General features: G+C 33.4%; 1 protein-coding gene across 1 annotated transcript; it reads right to left on the bottom strand.

Moving 5' to 3' along the window:
* Positions 1-1,111: 1,111 nt before the first annotated feature.
* Positions 1,112-14,612, bottom strand: LOC129001579 (synaptogyrin). The gene is made up of 6 exons (XM_054428921.1): positions 14,478-14,612; positions 13,240-13,311; positions 11,523-11,688; positions 5,288-5,427; positions 4,425-4,593; positions 1,112-3,202 (listed from the first exon to the last, which is right to left on the bottom strand). Exons 1-6 carry the CDS (start codon positions 14,577-14,579, stop codon positions 3,171-3,173), a joined length of 681 nt encoding a protein of 226 aa, XP_054284896.1. The 5' UTR covers positions 14,580-14,612; the 3' UTR covers positions 1,112-3,170.
* Between the last annotated feature and the right edge of the window lie 690 nt (positions 14,613-15,302).

Genomic DNA, 15,302 nt, shown 5'->3' with positions numbered 1-15,302 from the left:
GTGTGACTATCACAGTTGCTTGTGCACAAGTGACAAATGGCATTAGTCTTGATGATGTTAGAGGAATTGGTGAGTAGTAGGAGCTTTTTTGGTACTTGCTGAGAAGTCTACTTTGTTTACTTGATGACTTGTTATTATATTAGCTTGCACTGTAAAGTTGAGCCTTACCCTAGCTTTAAAAATTACTTTGGAGCTACTGCAGTTTTTGAAAATAAGATGCCATTAGGTCATTTAACTTAATGCTAACTTGATTGATGTATTTCTATCATCAGGATGAACATTTCTCGTAACCTGACTTTATAATTTGTTTTTATTGGACATAACGTTGAGGCCTACCCCAAGATCTCTTTAATTACTTTGATACAATTGGTATCATATTTATCATGTGATACCACAATAAATAATATAATTGATATAAAACATTAGATTTTATAGAGTAAGTATTATTTCCTGCTTCTTTTACATTTAATTCCCAAATGAACAGGTTTAATTTATTTTCTTATTTTGTGGCCATTTAGGCTACTAGCCTGTTAGTGCAATTTATTCTTATCTCCAGCACCAGTGTTTGTTGGATGCTTTTCCATTTTTTTGCTTACTCGTGGTCAATTATCCCTCTTACATGTTACTACATAAATTATTCTTCTTATAGGAGCAACTGTGTTATTCACATCCCCTGTGCCTTATGTATTTTATGCAGCTGTTGACAATACAGCAAATGATTGTGTTCATTTTTACAAAGTTTTATAGCTAATAAGGTTTATTGATGAAATATTTTGAGATTTGGTGTAAGCCTTTTTATAAGCTTCGCAGTATTTTAAGAGAAAATTTGTTATCTTGTTGCATTTGAGCAGTTTATAGTTTTTCAAATAAATGTTCAGAAGAGCTGCGGTTTTCTTTACTTTTCCCTGATATTGAAAATGCAAATCTCATAGACATAAGCATGTAGATATAAAAGTTAGTATGTTATAACGTTTGGTCATTGTATTCACTATAGACAGGTTATTACAATAAATAAGAGATTCGCTGAAAGGAAAATGAGGTCTTCAGTTTGTCTCACTAAAAAAGGATTTTCATTTCACATAACATAAATAAGACACAATTTGTTAACATTAAATGATTTATTCATCGAAGAATTGTACACACATACAACTCATCCTTTTTTATTACAATGTGATAACAGTAGTGTATAATGTATAACTTTATCAGATTTTCTCTGTGGTAACGCTAAGATTCTTTGGTAAATGAACTTTTTGATTGTTAATTACAATATTAATGTGTGTACTTAAGTGCCACACCATTTTTCCAACCAACTTCTATACCTCCACATTGGATGATGACTGGTAACTTATTATCTTTTCAAGCTTCCGGTATAGAGGTGGTGGGTTTGAAATGTGTCTACTGTATTTAAACACCTACCAAACTGAATCTCTGCCCTAAAAAGAAATATCCATCCCTCATTAGTCTTTAGAAATGGTCTTTTTAGAAATACAACTGTACTTGCTAGACTTTAAAGTTAATGAAACAGGACTTCTGGAATAATAGCAACGAAACAACCACGCCACAGCCGTAATAGGTGGTACAAGGTACAACGATTGGTAACATTCATCTATCTATTCTACAATAAATACTGGCCGTCAGTTGGGCAATGCCAAACGCCGTGTCTCTAACTTGAATAAGCATAGGTATTTCAACGCATAAAGATTTTATATCTTTCTCTTAACTTAATCCATACTCTGAACAGTTTTCCTTTGTTTTTTTTCTCTCTCGATTTATTAACTGACTTCTTCTTGATGTCGTTAAAAACTCGTATAATAAAATAACCAGATTGTTTGTGTTTGAACCTAAACGATTGAAAAATATGAAAATATTCTTATGATAAAAAACGGGATTAAAAATATATTGTAACAGATACTGATTTTGTCAAACTATATAAGCTGGCTTTATTTCAGCTTCATTATCTGTATCATGGATCTATACTGTAAACAGCTTCATTCAGAGGAATCGACTGCCATGCTCAATAGCCTCCTGTGAGAGCTTTAGAAAACAACTAACAACCTTCTACATTCCAGTTTTTGGTGAAATTCCTATGCTTTCTATTTAAATATTCAATACATTGACAACACTATACAAATATACAACTTAAATAGTATATACATTGGCTTCCATAACCGTAGCACGACAGAAAACTTGAATATTTGTGCCTTAATAACAGGACAAACGTAAATTTCAAACATCAAAACGTGGATCGATTAAAAAATGAACTATGCACTAAAAGTATTGTCTACTGTTACGTACAATGCCCCTTCAAAAACCATCACATCTACCAAACCTTTATACAGGTGAGAAAATAACTTCTGTAAATATATAACTGTTTCGCTATAAAAATATTAATTTTATTAGAAAACGAGAGTAGCAAAATTACCGATTTACCAAAAATATGGTTTCTTTTTCTTATTTACGATGAAATGCACAATCGGAAGCATTTGTTTATTTGATCGTATTGTGTTGTAATTTACCAATACTACTTCATCAAGAAGCAATTTTATATGAATCAATGTTAACAGGGTTCAGTCAATCATTTTACTCTGTTCATCTACACAGACCTTATGTTTGCATATGGATCGTGATAAGTATACGAGGAAATTATCTACAAGTTTTTAAATGAAAAGAACTACAATTAGATCCTTCACATTTGATTCAGTTCTATATAAAGTCAACAGTTGAATCCTACTTAAATTTTACAAACAAATTAAATTCTTACTAAACCTATACTTCTACAGTATCTTAATTAACATACATTCTCTTTATAAGTTATTGTTTTCAAACTCGTCAAGTTTTGGAAGCACACTCTGGAACACTCCACAGCAGTTATTATGTTAAATTTGTCAAGAAATTGAAGATTGTTATACACCAAGCCTACTCTGGCAGGGCTTGAAAGCATTGTATGGTGAATTGCAAGATGTGCTCCCATTGCTTGATTTAGTTTTCATATCAATCAAACTATAAAAGTACAGTTCTAAGTGTAAACAATAAAGTTTTAATTTGGCTAACTCATCAGATATCTTGAAAACAGAAAGTGACTGTTGTTTCTGCTTGATAATCTCGCAATAATAAAGATGGTTCTTGTCGGGGCTTCATTAAACATCTTCTCATTTCCAATCTTTTACCTTCTAGTATGCCGGGGCCTGATAGTCTCCTGGGCCTGAAAAGAAAACAATTTGTAATTAATGAGAACATTACAGTATAAATAGTATTGATTGGCTAATTATGCTGGATCCAAAGAATAATTTTGTATGTATGTGTCGTTTTATTGATGTAAGAGAAATACAAAGCAAAAAAATCCTACATTGTAGTGCTCTACTATGTACGGTACATCCCTATTGTTCTGTCAATTGGTATCTCCGAGGAACTAACCAGTTTAATACTGTTGATGATATTAATGTTCAATAAATCTTTCCTAAGGAACTGGAATTTAAATTGAGGCAGCTGACATCTTAAATCTTTTCCGAACAAATTTCCACTCCATTTGGAACGTAACATTTTTCTTAAGTATTCGAGCTTTGTCACGATGGCGGGAAAAGATTAGGTTGTTTCCGTGACTGTGGGAGACGATGATGATGTCTTCAAGAGCGAAGAAGACATCATCATTTTACCGCAGTCGGGGAACAAGATTAAGTTGTTTCCGTGACCACGGGAGACGAAGATGATGTCTGCAAGACCGAAGAAGACATTCAAGATTATGCGACAATGACAGAAAAAAATATTACGTTGTTTCCGTGATTGCGGGAGCTACGAAGATAATGTCTAAAATCGATGAAGATATTAAAGGTTTTGCCACAATCGCAGGAAAAGATTACACCGTTTCAGTGACCGTTGGAGACAATGATGGTATATTTCAAGAGCGAAGAAAATATTGATATTTTTCCGCAATCAAGCTCTCTAGCCCTACTAAGCATTGAATGAGAATGGGCTCTTGTTCGTGACTTCGGCTAGCTAGCAACTAGCTTTTTCCCAACAGAAGAAAAGAATATTAGTATTATTTTAGTTACTGTACTGCTGTTACTGTATATGTACTGCTGGGGGGCGCCACTCAATGTAATTATGCCACTGGACTTTGCACTAGACACCACTTAAGTGTAGCATTACATGTTTCTCTTTACCTTACCTCTTTGTGGAAGATGCAATTTAATTTGTATTTAGCTGATCCTATCTTATTTCCATAACTTCATTTTCTCAATGTATATAATTAATTATATCAAGTTGTATTCTTAAGAATTTGACCGCTCTAACTTTGCGTGGTGTGCTAAGTATGGCAACAGAAAATCATTGAAAATTATCACCTTTTTTTCAGATAATCTCCATTTTTGGGATTACAACAAATAATATTCCTGTGGTGAATTTGAATTAGATATTTTAGCTCATACCTCGCTGTTGGTTCTGGGAGAACGGAGCCTCTTGGTAGGTAGTGTCGCTGTCTGGGCCGTAGCTGGTGTAGGCGGCTCCGGGGAGGGAGGGGTCGGCCTCATAGCTTGGGGCAAAGGCAGAGTCAACTCCAGCCCTGAACCTCTGGTAGGCGAACCAAGCACAGCCGGCCTGTGGCCAACACATTGGGTAAGATTAAACAGATAAGGAAACAAAGTAGAGTGTCGGTTAGCCTGGTCATTCGAAACGTCAGTAAACCAAATTGAAGAAAGATACTAGAATATAAATTCTAGTCTGTTATGGCCATTGGCCAATATTCACTCAGTTCAGTTAGTTGCCTGAAGTCAGTTGGGCATTCCCCAGTGACAGTTTATACACTAAACTGTCCTGTTGCTTGGATCTAACTGACCATGTTGCCTAAGCAGAAATGTCTAGTGCTTCCTATTTCTGATTAACTTAAGCTATTGGAGCAGGTGAGAAAAGGTGAAAGTGGGTCGAGTTTAGCTCAGGAATATTGACTGGGAAACGCAAAAACACTAAAAGAATTGTAAAGCCCTTACAAAATTTTTGTGTGTTGGACTGGAAGAAGTAAAGAGTTTCAAGTTCCAATTAACAAAATTTATTTTAACATGTAAAAGTCTGTTTTAGTGTTTTCAGTTTTAGATTTGGTGAAACATATTTCAAAGTTGAAATAATATATCTCATTTTACCGGTCAAATGGCCGATTAACCAAAAAATCTATTATCCGAACACCTCCAATCCCCAATTGTTTTGGATAATCGACTCTGCGCTACAGTTTGCTGAACTATAATTAGTTGTCATGCAGTTTTCAATTTATTTTAAAATTAGTTTACAATTTTGTTACCCAAGTGAAGATGGAGAAGAAGGAGAAGACGATAACAGCCTGGGCATTGTTGACTCCGTAATTACCCTCAGGAGTCTCAGCATTGCTCCACTCGTTGGCCAAGTAACAAAACCCGATAAAGTACAACAGAGTCCAGAACGCTGCAAACAGAAACATGATAACACATGTCAATATATGCAGACACAGTGGAAAAACGTGGATTAAGTGTTTGCTTGTGACCAAGTAAATTGAATTTTCTCAGTTGGTGATGCAGGTTGAAAAAAGTGTATACTTAATGTAAATTAGAACAGTGTTGACAAGGTGTCCCATCAATTTTTACTTTCTCCCCCTATACCATAGTATATGGAGAAAGTATTGTTTTCGTCAAAATTTTCGAGTTTGAGTTTTGAGTGGATATATTCGTTTTGGGTCCCCCTGGACCAAAAAAAGTGGTTTTCGAAGTGATGTCTGTGTGTGTGTGTGTGTCTGTGTGTCTGGATGTGTACAGAGCTAGAGACTACACCTGTGGTCCGATTTCGATGAAATTTGGTATGTAGGTTCTAATCCATGGTATCTCCAGGCGTTTTTTTCATTTTTTTGAAATTTTGATTTTTAATGGGGATTTTCCCATAAAAACCCATAAAAAACCGGAAAAATCGGATTTTCTCAAAAATGGCCCGAACGATTTTGATAAAAATTTAGTATGCTGTAGCCCTTTAAATTCTGAACAAAATGGTACAAATCCCATTTCTGTAAAAATTACGTTTCAAAATTTATGGTAAATTGTGTTATTTTCCCATAAAACCCCATAAAAAACGAAAAATAGGATTTTAGACAAAAATCCTGTATTGATTTAACATAGTACTTATGTTATGGTCCTTACAATTTTGATAGTTTCTCATTTTTTAGAAATTTTTATTTTTAATGGGGATTTTCCCATAAAACCCCATAAAATAATGGAAAAATAGGATTTTCCCAAAAATGGCCTGAACGATTTTGATAAAAATTTAGTATGTTATAGTCCTTTATATTCTGAACAAAATGGTACAAATCCCATTTCTGTATAAATTACGGTTCAAAAGTTATTGTAAATTATGTTATTTTCCCATAAAAACCCCATAAAATAACGGAAAAATCTGATTTTCCCAAAATTGGCTCGAACGATACACGTGATAAAGGTTGTTGTCAAACTTATGGGAGAAAGTATGTGTCAGAATGCTGATACCGTTTATTATACTTGTAGAGATTAGGTGAAACATAAAGGGTTGTTGGAAGATTAGCTTTAGATTGATTTGGCTTTAGTAAAAACTATTAGTTGAGGATTTTATCAATTTTGAATTCTAAGAATAACAATAAAAACTTAAAAGCTGTCAGGGCAGAGCCCTAAGGAGAGTATTCAATACAAATTTGCCTATGTCCATTTAGGCCTGTGGTAGCCTATATTGCCTCAATTCATGGAACAAATCAGCTCAATTGGTCAAGTAATTTCCACGTGATTGACAATGTGACATACTCCAAACTTATAATCTTCTAATATATAAAATTCTCGTGTCACAGTGTTTGTCTGCAAACTCCTCCGGAACGACTTCACCGATCGTTATGAAATTTGGTGTGTAAATTCCGTAGGTATGCGAATCGGACGTAAACTATTTCCCGTTTCGAAATTCTTAAAAGGGCTCCGCCCCAGTGGCTCTGGAGTTTCCCATGTTAACCTTATGAGAAATGGAATTAATGAATCTTAACAGCTGTTTCAATTAAACAAGTTGGTTCTGTTCTATGATGTTCAATAGCATTAAAGTTACAAGGATTACCAACAGGGTGCAGCACTATTATTTCTTTTACATTTATGACAACAGCTAATTTGCAACCAAAAGGTGAGTGAGCGTAGCGAACGAACTTCAACCTGGAGGCGAGTTAGCGTAGCGAAACGAGCTAACCTGAAGGCAAGTGAGCGCAGCAAACGAGCTCCAACCTAAAGGTGAGTGAGCGTAGCGAACGAGCTCCAACCCAAAGGTGAGTGAGCGTAGCGAACGAACTTCAACCTGGAGGCGAGTTAGCGTAGCGAACGAGCTAACCTGAAGGCAAGTGAGCGCAGCGAACGAGCTCCAACCTAAAGGTGAGTGAGCGTAGCGAACGAGCTCCAACCCAAAGGTGAGTGAGCGTAGCGAACGAACTTCAACCAGGACGTGATTGAGCGATGCGAACAAGATCATCTTGAAAATTAAACGCAACGGTACTTTCTTTCCATCGGTCTGTCTTAGGGGAAACCTATAACTTAGGCGATACGAAGTTCGCCGGGTCAGCTAGTACCTTTATAATATTAGTTCATTCCATCCAAGTCATTCATTGTTGATTGATCAGTAATGAACTAAAAATAAAAACATGCTACTTCGTTTCCCAGACATTGTTTTGAGGGAAAACAAACATACAAACAGAATACATTTTTATACATAATTTGAAAAAAAAGAAAGTCATTAAATTTAAAACATTATACACTTAAAAACTTTAAATGCCCTATTCACACAGTATCACAAATTATTTAGTAGTATCAAATTAAATTAAAAACAATAGTATATTCTAAAGATATGTATAATCTCTGGCAGTATGTATAATTAATACAAACCTCATAAGAAGCGCAATGCATATTGTAAAAAATTGATACTGGGAATAGTTGAATTTCAGATAGTTCTATCGGTGGCCGCTAGGTAGTGAAGTCGCTACTGTCGAGAGCGCTTGGCCAAGTCAGCTATAAGGTATATACCGGTAAGCTGAATTTCCTAATGCCAATATTTTTATTCTTTCGAAAGAGTATTCCTCCGCAAATCGAGCACTGGCTATATCATGTTAAATTTCAGCGCAATCTGACTAGTAGTTAATGGTGTATGATTGAGCCCCAAAAAAACAAAAACACAAACTTTCAGAATATTCCTTCCTACGGGGTTGGCGTATAAGTATAAAATGCTTATTGCAGTTAAATACTCGTGCTTTGCGTTTGCAATGGGATAGGACAAGTTTTAAGAAAATTTGGTTTACTATGAAATGAAATGAAATCAACTTTATTCATACTTTGCAAACATGTGCACGAATGGCGTCATTACATTGGATCAAAATCATAATGCTTAATCCCAAAAAAGTACAAGATATAATCACTACGGTATTGAAAAAGTTCTTACTCTAATATATTATGTAGGAGGAAATATTCATTCTTTGAGTACAGGGATTGGTTAAAAAGTACATTTTTAGATTATTTTCAAATTTTGTAGTCCTTGTGTAGTCCTTTAATTTTGTTGGAAGAGCATTGTAACATTTTATACCCATATACATTGGTTTTTTTTTTAAATCTTAATCTATTGGAAGGTGTTGCATAGTTATTTCTGTTTCTGGTACAGTATTGATGAGAATCCCCTACCAGTGAGACATTATTTTAATTTTGGACAGTATACAGGGTGAGTTTTAATTGTCCCCCCCCCAACTTTTTTCTACATTTTTTCAAATATCAATCCCAGACCACTTCCAAACATTGTTGGGTAGTAAGTACTTCATTTTGACAAGGTGGCCATTTCCGGCCGCCATCTTGGATCCGCCATATTGGATGCAAAATTTTTTTTTTCAAATGTAAAGGTGGGGTTGTGACCCATTATTTCGAACTAAATTTTTACCCTGATTACAATGCCGCAAACCGTTTAAAAAAATCTTGATTCATTCTAAAGTTATGAGGGCTTTTTAAAACTTTATTTTTAGCCCATTTTAACATTGTGCATTTACAAACTAAGACCATAATCTCAAAATAGTGCTAGATAAAGATAAGTACACACAAGTAAAGGTAAGATACACTACCAGTAATTGTCGACCTATTTTCACTTGGTTATGACTGATGTATTTTTTTCGGCCGCCATCTTGGATCCGCCATTTTGAAATGTGATAAATTATTTTAAATATGAAGGGGGTGTTGTGACCCATCATTTCGAACTACTTTTTTAAGCTGAAGACAATGCCGCAATCCATTTTTTGTTATCAAGTTTTATTTATGAAATATTGAAATTTTTTTGTTAAAAATGTCAATATTTCAAAATCAAAAAATGAAAATGAAAAACGGATCATGGAATTAAGTTCAGCTTAAAAAAGTAGTTCGAAATGATGGGTCACAACGCCCCCTTCATATTTAAAATAATTTATCACATTTCAAAATGGCGGATCCAAGATGGCGGCCGAAAAAAATACATCAGTCATAACCAAGTGAAAATAGGTCGACAATTACTGGTAGTGTATACTTATCTTTATCTAGCACTATTTTGAGATTATGGTCTTAGTTTGTAAATGCACAATGTTAAAATGGGCTAAAAATAAAGCTTTAAAAAGCCCTCATAACTTTAGAATGAATCAAGATTTTTTTAAACGGTTTGCGGCATTGTAATCAGGGTAAAAATTTAGTTCGAAATAATGGGTCACAACCCCACCTTTACATTTGAAAAAAAATTTTGCATCCAATATGGCGGATCCAAGATGGCGGCCGGAAATGGCCACCTTGTCAAAATGAAGTACTTACTACCCAACAATGTTTGGAAGTGGTCTGGGATTGATATTTGAAAAAATGTAGAAAAAAGTTGGGGGGGGGGACAATTAAAACTCACCCTGTATAATATACATTGATAGATATAATAGCTATATACAGTCATTATGCCTAGTTCTTCAAATTTTTTCCTAACAGAATCTTGCCAATCCAAATTTAACATAATGCGTATTGCTCTTTTCTGGAGAATTAAAATTCTGTCTAAATTAGCTTGTGATGTTCCTCCATAAATACTTATACCAAAGGATAAATGTGAGTGAAATGTGGGTATAATTTATTTATTTATTTATTTATTTATTTATTTTATTTATTTTATTTATTTTATTTATTTTATTTATTTTATTTATTTTATTTATTTTATTTATTTTATTTATTTTATTTATTTTATTTATTTTATTTATTTTATTTATTTTATTTATTTTATTTATTTTATTTATTTTATTTATTTTATTTATTTTATTTATTTTATTTATTTTATTTATTTTATTTATTTTATTTATTTATTCATATATTAATGGCATCTATCATAGCAATAATGTTCTACCACTGCACTTCAACAATAGAAACAAAGTAAAGTTCTCACCGCTTTTTGTTGCTGCTTGGTTCAAATTTACTGCTGTCATAAATGCAAAAAGAATTAATAGTGCTGCACCCTGTTGATAAACCTTAACCTTGCTATTGAATATCATAGAACCAACTTGTGTAGTTGAAACAGATGGAAAGATTATTTAATTCCTTTTAAATATGAATACTCATATGGTTAACATGGGAAACTCTAGAGCCACTGGGGTGGAGCCCGATTACTAACAGGGTGCAGCACTATTATTTCTTTTACATTTATGACAACAGCTAATTTGCAACCAAAAGGTGAGTGAGCGTAGCGAACGAACTTCAACCTGGAGGCGAGTTAGCGTAGCGAACGAGCTAACCTGAAGGCAAGTGAGCGCAGCGAACGAGCTCAAACTAAAGGTGAGTGAGCGTAGCGAACAAGCTCCAACCTAAAGGTGAGTGAGCGTAGCGAACGAGCTCCAACCTAAAGGTGAGTGAGCGTAGCGAACAAACTTCAACCAGGACGTGATTGAGCAATGCGAACGAGATAATCTTGAAAATTAAGAAGTTAAACGGGGCAAAGCCCGCGGGTTACAGCTAGTATAATATAAAGTAAGATCACTTTATTTAGAAGTATGTAATAGTTTTAATCTTACTGATGTCTGTTAATCTATATGTGAGTATTTTTGTATCGTGATAAAAAGTATTGTTCATAACTTGTACCAAAAGTGATTTTCCGGCACTTGCTCCAATTATTCCCATCCCCAAAAATAGTTCCCCTATGCTCGGCGGTGTTTGGCTTTGCCTCACAAATGAAACTTGAGCGTGCTTCGGAAAATGCCACTTTCGGGACTAGAGTAATAAAATATTATACATAGTTAATGTTTCCAAGATGGTATTATAGACGTCGTTATTTTCTCAAGCACTTTAATTTCTGTTTAAGTGGAACCATCCCTAAAATTATTATCTTGAAATTTAAAATCACAGTTTGTTATACACGATGTAATTTTCATTTTGATTCTTCAGATGCTTCTAGCACAGGTGAGCTTAGATGCATCTGACATGAGTAATATTTTAAGTACCTTAAAAAATATGAATAAGTCTATTTCATCAAAATTACTCATGTTAATTACTTACAAGAGTAACCGAGATCCAAGAGAACGTAATGTTTGCGAGTCTTGACGGAGGACATTTGCTCAAAAAGGTATTCCCCGATGAGGAAGCCGATAGATGCCAAGAATGCCAACACCGACACACCAGTGCCGTAGTGACAGGCGCTGGCATCCCTGTTGTAGATGCAGTACTGCCAACACAAAAATCTTATTAGAACTGTCACAGATCCCTCATAAATGATTATCAAGTAAACTTTTCTATAGCTTGTCTTAAATTAAATATTATTATAATTGTGGTTTTGCCAAATTATGTTCAGTAGAGTTTACAGGTCCCAATTAATTTAAATATATTTATTTGTCAACTAGTTATTTGTGTTACACATTATATTTTTTCAACAGTTACTATAAAGCATATAAATAATGGGTGATATTTATAAGTTGTACCACGGATACTATAAAAATACCGGTATGGATAATAAACATAAACAATTTAAGTTTTTTGGCCCCAAAGGAAACAAAACCCCTATTCTAATAGCATTAATAAACATATGGTTTTGTTTACTTTCGGGTCAAAAACGTCATTTGTTTATGTGTATGCCATACCGGGTCTATTCTAGTATTCGTGAGTTGTACATTGTACAGGTGAACTTTTATCATGCAGTTTTACAAATTAACAAATCCAAACCTTAATGATATTTGACTCGCAAACAAACGGAAAACTAAAAAATTGTGCCACAAATTAACAAATAAAAAATCTAAATGACATTTCACAAAGTTAATGAATCAACATCTGAATGTCATTTTGGTTTCTAATGGTTTTAATCCTCCAACAACAGGTTATCGGTTTAAACTAAGTTCAAATTGATGAACAACAAATAAACATTGCACCAACTGATCGATTAAGTATAGTGTTGCCAACACGTTTTTGTTTTACACACAATTATTGTACACATATTTCATCCTAATAAATGCGCACTATTTTGTGTTTTTTTGTTGAAATTTTTTTGGGAAAGTATGGGTGTGAGAAAAAGAAATTAGTGTGGGAAAGTAAGTACCTAAATGCAGGAATCAACTACTTTGCTTGTTATAATAAGTGCAAGAAAACCTGTTTCGTCAGGTAACTGTAGGAAAAATATTTTATAGTATGTATACTACCCCAATGATTTAACCAAAAATCTAGTGTACAATGGTACTTAGAGTAAATATTTCCATGAAAACATATATAAAATCTAAATCCTACAATATTCTGAAACTGGGTAGTATCCATAGTACATTTTCTATCATCAAGTTAAAATACCTCAATATAAAAACTGTTAACAAATTGTCTATGGATTTTATAGCATAGCTGGTGTTATCGTGTTTAAAAAACAAATTAAAGTAGAATAATGTTTACCAGCAACATTTGTTCACTATCAAAAAGATGTATTTATCTACTGTAGTTTTTCCAAGGAACTGACGCTGTGCATGCAAGTATTCCTTGGTTACAAAAGATTCAAACACTAGTCCAATAAATATGAATTTGCCAAAATATCATGTACAACTATTTTGGTCTTTTTGTTTGAGGTAGGTCAACTGAATGATTAAGAATTTAAAAAACTTTAAATTGATTAGTCTAGGATCAAATCTTTGTCAAAACTAAATGCAGTAATAATTCATCTATGGCTGAAATGAGTTTTCTAATACACTAGTAATTTACCTCACTAATTTAACTTAACTAATAATTTACTTCACTAGTAATTTACCTCTCTTTTCTCTTTCTCATCATACATCCATCCCTCAGAAGAAATGCATCCGAAAACAATGATTGCAAAAAGCTGAAACAAAATTATAGTTGATAAAAAATATTAGGCTTTAGTCTCTATTCAGGGGAATTAACAGAGAACTCAGGTAAAACTTCATAGCTTTATATAACACGTTTACTTTGCCATTCTAAATAATTTCTTATGAATGCATTAATCAAACTCTCAATGTGCAATCATACAATAATTATATACATTGCAAGAGTATGTGTTTTACTTTGTTGATTCAACATGGACGTTTGAAAATATTGGGTTCAAGTTCAAAATACTTTGCAAACATATTTGCTAGTCTTAGATCCTTAAACATGAAATTTAAGTAGATAAATTAAATACATTTTAAATATGTCAGTAAAGTATACCCACAAATGTCATTATTGCAAAGCTCCTTTTTTGTTTATACAGAATTCATTGGTTAAAAGTAGATTTTGCTTAATTATTGACTTCACCAAAATAGTATTTAATTAATTATTAAATGTTTTAATTTTAAATATTCGATAACACTTCAAGCCTTGTAACTTTGAATAAGAGAAAGGGAAAAGGTTGAGAAAGGCACACAACCTAGAAGTGATCACATTTAATGTGTTTCACTTAAGTCAATGGTCATGTTTTATTCAACCAGTAAATCCATCCATTAGAATGTTGTTCTTTACAGAAGGTGATTCTTTGTTGTTAATTTGTAGTCTCTACTATTTTCATGAAGCTGGATTCTATATTAAAGAAAACTTATGACAAAAAACTTAAAGATTTGCTATAATCAGCTTTTTAAAACATTAACATATTATATAATAACCCTAAGATTACTAACAGTTTTTTTAAGATAAAAAATATTTAATTTTTTTGCATGTTTTTTTCTTTTTTCTTTTTTTTTGTCAAAGTGATATCCACTATTAACTATTCCCACCCCACAAGTAAAAATGATATTGTCAATAGAGCAGTAAAATAAAACTTCAAATTGGCTGGCATTCTTAAAATGTTTTTAGGCTTGGAAAAAACTTTCTGAATTAATTTGGTTCCCGATGTTATTATATTAACTTATTATTGGGAAATTGCCTAAATGTGTGAAATTCCAAAGAAAATAATGTGAAGCACACATCAGAAAAATCAATACTGCCCATGATACAGAATGACAGTTAGGTTAGTCTAATCTGGCGGTTTAGCATGTTTAGAATTAATAGACTTACCAGGCACACAGCTCTCAATATTACTTGGGGCTTTTGGACAAAAGTGAAGGGGTCAAAAGGTGCCCCTGCCTTGCCACCACCGTAAGCTCCACCCGCCTCCATTTTGTGACAACTTCTGTTACATCAAATATGGGAGGAACCTTAACTGGAGGGTGGTGGGTGACTCAGAACGACTCAAATCAATAGAGAACTAGTACTCACAGAGTGAATCAAAAGATTCGTGCTATTCAAGTGAACGAGCTGATTGTTTTCAATGTCGGGCTATACAAATTAGAATGCAATATCTTGTATTTACATATTTAGGGTAATTGTTTCACTAATCGGCAATTTATTAAAAGTTGCATGATTAGTATTTATTAGTATTGAAATCTAACACGTCAATTCTGTGATTGACAAATTCAGGATTTGTGATCAATTGAGCTTTATTGTCACTTGAACTAGTTAGTAGCATTTGGGCCCATAGATAAGCCAGATACCTTAATATAGCCTAGGTCTATCATAGAAAATTACGTCCATTATTTTTTTATTTAAAAAAAAATTATTTAAAAGGTTAGAAAATCGAGGTGCCGACAAAAGATCGATCATATTATGAACCGAATCGTTAATGAGACTTGGTAGTTCGTGGCATTGGACTCGTGATCATGAAGGCCGAGGCAGGCTTAAAACTATTTGTAGGCCTATGGGTTGTTTCATTTTTTGTCCCTTCCAAAATTAGTGTTTGTGTTACAGATCGTTTACAACTAGTTATTATAAGTAGTATAATAAATTATTACTATGCTATATGTGAATATTTATCCTGGTATATGTCATGAAGAACAGTTACTG

The sequence above is a fragment of the Macrosteles quadrilineatus genome, unplaced genomic scaffold (assembly GCF_028750875.1).
Source record: "Macrosteles quadrilineatus isolate MER2022 unplaced genomic scaffold, UCM_ALF_1.0 Scaffold_8__2_contigs__length_117827958, whole genome shotgun sequence".
Classification (NCBI taxonomy): domain Eukaryota; kingdom Metazoa; phylum Arthropoda; class Insecta; order Hemiptera; family Cicadellidae; genus Macrosteles; species Macrosteles quadrilineatus.
The sequence above is the reverse complement of the archived record's forward strand: the minus strand, read 5'-3'. Positions and strand labels throughout refer to the sequence as shown.